The sequence below is a fragment of the Saccostrea cucullata genome, unplaced genomic scaffold, assembly GCF_032062105.1.
Source record: "Saccostrea cucullata isolate Sc308-1 unplaced genomic scaffold, CSIRO_AGI_Scuc_v1 ctg519, whole genome shotgun sequence".
Taxonomy (NCBI): Eukaryota; Metazoa; Mollusca; class Bivalvia; order Ostreida; family Ostreidae; genus Saccostrea; species Saccostrea cuccullata.
The window spans coordinates 50120-60683 of NW_026929476.1; the positions used below are offsets into that span (position 1 = coordinate 50120).

Here is a 10564-nt window from a genome sequence, read left to right on the forward strand (position 1 = left end):
CACAAGAATTCTCTGTAAACCTGAACAATACTAAAGGTTATTAACGATTGACAAAGGCTGCTTTATCGATTCTCGCATCTAAAAACATCTTGACAAGAGTTTTTAAGGCCTGTATATCATATTTTGTTTACAGATTTTCGTCACCTTCGTAATATCTTATTCTTTGAATGAAATAGACATATATATGCCACACTTATGACTAATTTCCATTTAAATTCTCACCAAGGCCTCACTGAGGTGTGCTCGCAGTCAGATATTGCGAAATACCCAGGTTTTTTTTCTATAACTATAATAAACAACGTAATGAAATTACATAATGAAATCAGTGTCGTGCTTGTACGCAAGGTTAAGGACTGAGAAAGATAATGAAATTAATGTAGAAGATTGGTTTAAAATATCTGCAAACACAAGGTAAGGTTGGAATTAACATTCTTTTGTCTCTTTGCTATAAAAGTAAATTATTATAACATATAAGAAATGAGAACAAAAAAACCCAGTTCTGATAGTTTGATACAAATTTTTCATGGTTTTGCGATAGTTTCGTTATGTACGTCTACATAAATATTCTTTCGCACTTCGAATCTACAGAGGTTATTTAGTAAAGTACAATATTTCTATAGTAAATTAAAATAAAGTCCAGGAACATTTTTCGACGTCTAATCCCAATCATTTAATCAATATAAACAGGTGAATTCTTGAAGGGTCACAATTTTCGTTTCCCTTAAAGGCAAAAACTGAACTAAAGATTATAAATCACATGCGAAAAGCTTCATATTTCACCAGTATATTCTTTGCACAAAACCTTTTTTTGGGTACTAAGAACTATGACCTAGTGACCTTGACTTCTCAGCTCTGTTAAGGAAGATCAGAGTTCACATTCCTTGTACATCGTATTCAAAGTTTAAAAGTGACGTCATTGAAATTTAACAAGTTACAAAAATTAATTAACGACATGATCATGAGTAAATAAAAACTTGAATTTATTTATGTTATCGAATATATATATATAAAATCTATAAATAGGGATAAAGAATGTAGGGAATATCGCTAAAACGATGAGCGTATTCGTGATTGACTAATTGTATACTGTTTAACGCCCCTCTCCAGAATATTTCACTGATATGGAGACGTCACCATTGCCAATGAAGGGCTGCAAATTTTAGGCCTATGCTCGGCACTTACGGCCTTTGAACAGGGAAGGATCTTTATCGTGCCACACCTGCTGTGACACGGGGCCTCGGTTTATACGGTCTCATCCGAAGGACCGCCCCAATTAGTCGACGTTTACGACAAGCAAGGGGGAACTGAGGACCTATTCTAACTCGGATCCCCACGGGTTGGCGTATTCGTGATTTACATCAAAAGTGCAAGGACATACACTATTTTGTTTGAGCTGAAATTTGAAATATTTATTGCTTATATAGTGTATATTTTCAAAAGTGCTGGGAGCTAATCCTTGTGTGCATAACATTAATTTTATTTATAACAGAATTTAAGCGAAGTGGAAATTTTTAGCTATTATAAGCATTTTCGGCAACATTGTAAGTACTTCGCAAAGAGCACTGACTAGCTCCCAGCACATTTTGGGTAGAGGAAATAAACCCCTTTTAATGTGTAGCAATTCTTTTTTCTTGAAAAACAAGCGTATGCCCTTGCTCTATCTCCATTTCCTACATTCAGCTTAACAATTATATTTTTATACAACTCACGTGACAAACAGCTGATACGTGCGATATAAATGGTAATATCTACGGCCCAGTCCTATCCATTATTGATAGTAATATTACATTTTCTACGAGTATTCAGTTGCTTTGTTACAATTTTTTAAAAGAAGTAATACATATTAAAACGATGCAAAGGTCACATTTTCCATATCGGTCCTTTTCTTTTTTCTGCTTAAGAAGTATGATATGTCTCTTAAAATAAGATTTTGTTTATTATTGTAATTTATTTGTCAGATACAATGAGTGAACAAAATGCTATAAACATCTTATTGGTATTTCTTCACCTTGTTTCAGGTAAGAAGTTTTAATACTAAAATTTAAACAACAAAACAAAACAGTTAGTACAGTAAGGTTGAAATTTCATTTAATTATTACTGTGATGTCATACACGTTATTTGAACAGTTCATTTTAATGTGTATACTATAACTTCTGTCTTCTTCTTAGAATTTGTTTTATCATAACCCTTATAAAATACCTATTATAATTATTAACTTAAAAAATTGTCTCTATGCATGTATTTAATGAGATTTTTTAACTATAGCAGTTCAAAGTACGTTTTGCTATAAAATTTGAACTGTTTTATAATAATATATGCACTTTTTAGTTCAGCGTATATTTTCTAAAATTTACTCAACTGATGTCTAATTAAAGAGGTATTTAATTTAAGTCTTCAAATCTTTAAAAAGTTTCACATGAAATGAAATTTCACTTTATTTTTTTTTTGCTCGTCTATGAAACATTTAACTATTATTAGCTTTAGTTAACTTAAGCAATTCTACTAGTGGAGTTTTGAACATTTTCAGGCATCCAAATAGAATTTGAGGATGGAAGCCTAATTTTTGATTGGAAACAAACAATATCTTCGGATGGTCCTTTCCATGTCATAATTACCCGTGATTCACAATCAAGCGAAATGTTTACTATTAACAATAAGTCATTTGTCGTCCATGATTTACTAAATTTTTCCTCCGTTTCAATCAGCGTCAAACAACAGAAGGATTGGGCAATAACATACTACAACAAAACCTTTGAAGGTATTTTTACTTTGTTTTATCTTTAACAAATGGAATTTATACATATTTTAACAAGTCAAGAAGAAAGGTGTTATTCTTTCTGTTAAGACTTTTAGGTAATAAATTCATTCAAATACAGATCAATGTCAAGTAAAAGTTAAATAAACAGTATAAAAAGGATTATTTTTTTTAAATGGATTTTTAAATCTAATTTAGAAATTCTGAATTTTTTTTTCAGTCGCTGTGCTTTCTAGTTCATCCGGGTATGATAAAGTCATTCACTGGGAAATGCCATATTTTCCAAAGAGTGGAGACATCAGAATCTTTCATGAACAAAGGCCAAAGGAACCTATTTTGAAAATTGAGGATCCAAACGTCTTTTGCAGGAACCCCCATAAATACAAATACATGTCTTTTCCTGTGAATTCTGTATTTGTTAATTTTACAATTATTAATACAACACTAAATGATGCTGGATTCTATTACGACAAGATACATTTGTCGGATGTTGCTGATACCGGTGCGTTTTTAGTCGTATATGGTATGTGATCATTGTATTTCCAGACATTTAATCTTCTTTGCTACTTTAAATATTTTTTTTTTTTCAAATTATAACACAATGTTCTAATATTTTGCAGTAATTAGTGCTTACAAAAGTTTTGTGTGAATAGGTTTTAGGTTGTAACATCGACAAAAACTCCCAGGACCATAAGATAAGAGTAGACGGAATCCAAAATTTAGATTTTAAATGTTTTAATTTGATTTTTATGAAACTTGTTCGAAGAATTTGCAAAGTTGTTTAACATGAATATCAAAACATAATTAAGAGTTCTTTATTATTGTATTTATTTTAGATAATTTACTCAATTTTGATTGTTGACTCAAGTCTTTTTTCAGTTTTTGTCCATTCTAAGACGTCAAAATTTTCTTTAAACTTACTTTTCCTCCTACTGATGAAGGTATCATATTAGATAATACTATATGTAAGAATACTATGGCTTTGGCTTAAAATGAGAAAAGACGACAAAATTGTTGTTTACATCCTTTGATTATCAACTACGTTTCTAAACACAAAATTCTATTTTATTTCGGAGAAATTAATTTTCAAGAATTTAAAGGAAGACTTCCCCACAAAATTTCATGTTTTTGAAGTGTTTTAGAGCAACACGTATTATTCAGTAGCAAAAACGTTATTAAAAATTTTAAACGAAAAGAACTCTTCTATAATATTTCACTGCCTAATTATTGCAGGTGAGCCTACACGACCTATCATTAATGGACAATCAAAGATTAAAGTTGGAGAGCTTGTAAACCTAACATGTTACAGTAGATCTACGTCAACTCCAATCTATTACAAACAATTCCCACAATTGAGGTACACCTGGTTCATAAATGGTACAGAAGTCCCCTCATTTAGAGGAGGTGTCTTTGTCTTCACTGCCAAGAAAAATCATCGTTTTATTCCAATTACTTGCCAGTCGACAGAATTCGAATCCTCTCAGATGAGCGATATATTTTTTATTGACGTTGTTGGTAATGTGGTTTAAACTTAATATTTTCAAACCAATAATAAATTAGAACATGCTGATAAAAATAAATTATCTTTACCTTTTTAAAAAATATACTTTTAACAATATATGTTTGGAACTGTTTTAAGGAAATGACGAATATTTTGCAAAACCATTAACAACAATAACAACAACTAGAAATTCAATATCAACAACCGAACGATTTCTAACTGGTAAGTTTTTATTAGATTATGGATTACCTAGGACAGTTAAAAGATGACAATCACTCCAAACAAGTAAAAAAAACGAAAAAAAGCAGTAAATAAAAAGTACGGCTGAACGTCTTATTCATTCACGTCCCCTTCTATGTACATAGAATAACTTTTTGCTTAAGATTTGAATACCTTGCTCTTAACTCTTGTATATTTAAGTTTTCTTTTCTAAAACTTTGATATATATTTATTCTAGATGAAAACTACCTTCGGGTGGATTCTGGTGATGAAATGAATATTATGGTGATCATAATCGTATTCCTAACAAGCGTGATTATAATTTTGATAACATGGATTCTATTTATTAAGCTAAAAAGAGGTAAATTATTTCGCTTCTTGTTTTATCAATTTTTTGTTGTTGATGTGTTTTTATAAAGCACTGAAATATTTTCTGACTTCTAGCAACAATATGTTTGTTATATTATCTAACAAAGGCAAAGGTTGTTTGAAAAATCTATAAATCCGACACAACCCTTTTGCTTTGCTGTATTTAAAAAAATATATCGCTTTAATTTGTCAACTACCAATGAAACCGGAGGGAACTATAATTTTCTTCTCTCTCTATTTGTCAATTAGTCTGTCCCACTTGATTTTCCACACTTCTTTTCCTGAACGCTTGGAGATATTGGGCTGATTTTTCGTATGTGGATGTATCTTAATGAGCTTCAGATTAAAATTGGATTCATTTGATGCAACGATTTTTCTCGAAAAATTCGACCTTTTTACTTTCAAATGAAAACCAGATTACACCTACAAGTAGGGGAATATTATTGCCAATGGAATACTCTCAGGATGCTTGTTTTATATACGTATGTTCTGAAATGTTGGGGGATTTCCCTAGTTTATCTTTTTTTCTTATTCTTAGGACTTACATTTGGCATAATACATGTAATTCTTTTAGGAATCATCTTACATTCACTAACCTTTATCTAATACATTCTGGTAGACACATTTACAATTGAATATTAATTAATGCTTAAACTTACTTGAATAATTATAACATAATAATACACTTGTTTTACAGGTAAAATGTGCAAGAAGAATCTTAAACGCAAAACATTATCATCACAGTATCTGACACCATCAGCAGACTACGGAAACTCCACATTGTCAATTATTTATAACAGGAATGGAGCGGATCATTATCATCAGATAAACGAGGACAGCACTTCATATATTTATATAGATTTATAAAAACCGACATTTTATGTATTAAGTGTACAAGTATTTAGGCCCTACAGCTTTATCTGATGTTTTATGGACTCTTATACCCCTGTACATGATTCCTTACAAACGTAGACGAATCTTCAACACATTCATCTACGTATGGTAATTTACTTAATTCTTATGAATATACGACACATGTAATATAAATAGTATTATGATGCATACTTTATACAGGATTTCACATTTATTAACTTAGATTTTAAATTGTGGATCAAACCTTGACATACTTTTTCATCTCATGTTCAACAATTTATGAATCATTTTCGGTGAAAAAGAAATGCAAGTAGGTAGATGTTGTGGAAAAAACATCATCAAACAGCTATCATTTGTCACAACGGCCCGATTTGTGCATGTCAATACGTATCTAAAGCACGACAGTAACGAAATTCACATGTATATAGGACTAATGCATTATAAATAGTATTATGAGCATACTCTACACAGGATTTTAACTTTTTTATTAACTGGGATTTTAAATCGTGAATCACACCTTGACATACTTATTCATCTCATGTTCAATAATTTATGAATCATTTTCGGTGAAAAAGAAACGCAAGTAGGTAGTTATAGTGGAAAAAATATCAGGTAGCTATCACTTGTCACCTCGGCCCAATTCTTTTGCGTTCCATTACACGTCCTACAGTATTAAATTTATATGTAAAGTATTTATATGTTAAGTTATGCTTGTAATAACAACATAATCAAATAGCATGTAAAAAGTCAAACATAAAAACACATTATATATTATAACACGTTTAAAACAATATATTTTTAAATACCTAAGCGAAGCGACAGAAAACAATATGTTTTATATTAAATACTAAAAAAATGAGAGAACGTACAGTAAGTGCTCCAGAGCAAACACGGACCTCTAAAATATGCGAGGTGTATAGATATGTCTATTTTTATTATCAAAGTTTGTTATATTTGAATAAAAACGATTTCATACATAAAAGTACTGGTTTACTTTGACTTCATATCAGTACAAACTCATTTGTATATGTATTATTTGAATAATGTATTTCCTTTAAAATTATTTCAAAAATTGACATTTGTTGTCATTTTTTTTATTTCATACAGAATATCTTAGACATATATTTACCTTCAGTCCCTCCCCCTCCCCCTCCCCCCCCCCCACACACACATATATTCTCCATTTAGTATACGCATGTCCATCTAAAGGAATTGTCTCCAAGAATTTCTTTGAAACACTTTGTCTTGGGTTGAGAAAGTTGCATGTCACAAAAAATGTAAATGTATCTGTTGTATCTTATCTGTGTCGATTTGATAAACTCATTGTAGAAGCTCTTTGCAAATAAAAAAACACAAAAATTATTGCTATATGTAATAAAGGCAAATACATTTTATGCATAACAATACAGGAAGGAAACTTTACAAAATATTAGATACATTCAGGAATAAATCCTAGCACACAATAGAAAATTAAATGTAAATAATAGCTTTCAGAAAAGATCAAATCATTAACTGAAAAAAGAAAAAAAAAGAAATTTTCCAGCAAAAAATGCACCCGTTCTGACCTGATCATGATAAATGAATAACTCGGAGATGGCTTTATTCTTATTATGTTTAAAGATCTAAAGATGTATTGACTTTCAGTTACGAAAGTAAGTTTTTTTTTCTTATTTTAAAGGGATTTCGCATATTTATTCATGAAAAGAAATAATAAAAAATCACAAGTAGACTAAAATAATGATACATTCAGCTACCCTAGGTTTAAAAAGTATAAACACTGGAATGAAGCGTTCCGAGAAATTTACAGATTTAAATGTGAGCAATGCCATGTATTCCACTAACATTAATTTCGAACCCATAGGTTAATGTACTCCCTTCGGTATAAGATGTCAAAATATCATTATTATACTTTGGTTGTCAGTAAAAGTCTATAAAAAACTTTATTCACACAAAATACACCTTAAATCATTTCTTAAATGTTTGTTTACATCATCTGTGTCTATTGAAGGCACCGTCAATTGAAAAAAAATTGATTACTTCATTATATATACATGTATAAGCTGATTGCATACAAGTATTTGTCGAATTTGAATGAGCATGACTTTGCACAGCTTTTTCATTTCATGCAGTCATATGTGCGACAGATCACCTTTCCCAAATATTGTGATTTTAATACGAACTTGATATTATCTCTATCGCCTACTGGTCTGAAAATGAGCTTTTACGACAAAAATAAAGAAAAAAATTCATCTGTACCGATCCGATAATTCATTTGCTTATGCATTTCTACTGCAATATAGTATTTTTAGCATTTATTACTAAAAAAATAAACTTTATAATTAATTTCTAGACCAGCCTAGAAGGTCATCCTTTTTGAATTTTCACAATTTTGTGAAATGTTTACAATAAATTTCGTTTAAGGTAGGACACAATAGATAGGCCAAATTTTTCCTCAAATTTAATTTTTCTTAAACTTTTATATTTTGTTCTAAGATGCAAAATCTCTCTTAATATGTAATATGAATAAAATTCAACCGCACATATTTTGCCAACATTGTCTGAAATATGGCCTATCAGACACCTGCAAGAAGATTGGGAAATCAGACATTTGACTTAAAAATGAGCCTTATTTTAGAAATATCAATTGATCTATTGGAAGTTTGTGTTATAATTTTGATAAAGATAACCTTTATTTTTTACTTTAACTTAGTAAGTCATATTGATACTGGACCATTTGAGAAAAATATTAAGTTAAAATAGAAGAAACATAGCGTCGGAATTTAAAATTCACATGTAAATATCCTACATTTAAAGTTTTCTAGGGAAAGAATGTATAATTCAATTTTTGCAAAAAATTAACAGAATGATTAAAATGGGTCCCAGAATAAAATGTATAAGCAAAAAGGAAATTGAACCGGTAGTTTCTGATATTTTGGCGATTAAGAAAATTTAAATGGCAAAAAATATAAAAGATTCGGAAGATGATCACAATATTTGACCTTTGACCTCTAGATATGACCTCGGCCTTTATAGCACACAAAGAGCGGAGGCTGCTCCTTTGTGTGTCCAAATATCAGCCCTCTACTTTTTATTGAACAAAAGTTACATTGCATTTTATATCAGACTGTTACATGCTTGTTTATTGCACTTAGATAGCGTAAACACATTCCAAAATGTAAGCTCCCAAGTGACCAACATAGGGGTTTCTCTGATTTTCTTCATAAAATATGACGCAATCATGCCAAAACTTTTTATTTTTCTTACAGGGGTCATTCATTGTAGTCAATGTAGTAATATTATTCTTTTTTCTCCAGTATTTTTTTAAGAAATAAGTAAAAATAGAATCCAGGGGTGTTTTGTACTACCTTAATTGACTGAAAAAGAAATTCATAGGGCAGAAATACCAAAAATATGCCAAATGAGATTATTTGGTGCTTTTCCTACAGATTTCCATAGAATCCAATGAAAAAAATTGACAACTTTTGAGATGGCTCCTTAAGAGATCTGAAGGGTAAGCATTCAATGTTTTACTCTTGAAACAATAAATTTTAATGTAAAAATGAATTAACGAAAAATTTTCGTAGAATAAAGCAACATGTAATCCCGGTTTATCACACTAATTGACTTCATAGAAAATTATTGTTTACATTATAAATTCAATACAAAGATATCTTATTAACTTTAAAAATGACAATTAATCTGTAAACTTTATAAAGATGTAACAGACTTGTGTGGACGTAATTGTGTAGTCAGATGTAAAGAATGAACAACAAGGCTGTTGGTTCGAGTTTGACAAGACGATAACTCTTTATTCGATGGATCATTGAGATAATCATCAAAACCCTATAATGAAATAACAAATTATAAATTCTAAGCATAAAAATTATAAAGCTATTAATCAATATACATGTACAAATCAATATATCATATAGCTTTATCCGAATCAAAGGAGATAATCCAATTACATGAAAATTACATAATAAAATCTCCCATTGCTTTAATCAATGAATATTTATAATAAAAACTTTACAATAATTATCATTTCAGTGTATATATATATATATATATATATTATCAATTATTGTTCAGCATAAAAAACAATATCAACATGCATACCATTCAATGGGAATGGGTCATACACTGTACAACAGCATATAAGCTGCATACACAAGACAGCAAAAGGATAATTACTCAATATCTACAAATCAACAATAAACAACTTTGTAGATATCTATACCAATCATTAAATAAAGTTTACTTTAAAAATATGAAAAAGTGAGACAGCAATGTATTTACTATTCACATAACTCTATATCTAAAGTCTCACTCTCACTATACATTTACTCCAGAAAAAGTGATTAGGAATTAAGTGCAAAAATTACAGATTTCACATTTAATAGACTGAATTAGATTCTTATTACTTATTAGTATTAAAGAGATTTACTTACCATGCAACAGGAAATGTTGGTCTCTAGCTATGTCATTGTCTGATATGTAAAACAACTATGGTAAACTCAATGACAAAAACACTTCCAACACATATGGCAACCAAACAAGAATTAACCAAAAACACAAAGAAAACTTGGAGGGGAACACAAAAACCAATCGAAAAGCATAAGACAATACTAAAAAACCAATGAAACTAAAAGATACAAAATGACCATGGCCAGAATATAATTAGAGCCCTGAGGCTAACTCTGGACCTCTCTGGAAAAGAATAATTTAAAAATCAATACACGTAACTACAGGTTAAATGAATAATTATATAATCAGCTGTAGAAGTGTGCTGCAAATAAAAACATACAGTATATTAAATTAAATCAATGAATAGATGTATATGCAATAT

At 29.9% G+C, this 10564-nt stretch overlaps 1 protein-coding gene across 2 annotated transcripts; it reads left to right on the top strand.

Moving 5' to 3' along the window:
• The first annotated feature begins 232 nt into the window (after positions 1-232).
• LOC134280979 (uncharacterized) lies at positions 233-8029 on the top strand. 2 transcript variants are annotated; one of them, XM_062763425.1, is made up of 8 exons: positions 233-411; positions 1959-2018; positions 2529-2759; positions 2977-3279; positions 3990-4271; positions 4396-4479; positions 4715-4837; positions 5543-8029. In XM_062763425.1, the coding sequence occupies exons 2-8, from the start codon at positions 1964-1966 to the stop codon at positions 5710-5712; spliced, it is 1248 nt and encodes a 415-aa protein (XP_062619409.1). In that variant the 5' UTR covers positions 233-411; positions 1959-1963; the 3' UTR covers positions 5713-8029. The 2 variants fall into 2 exon arrangements, with proteins under 2 accessions (XP_062619409.1, XP_062619410.1); XM_062763426.1 differs by having other exon boundaries at positions 2977-3258.
• The last annotated feature ends 2535 nt before the right edge of the window (positions 8030-10564 follow it).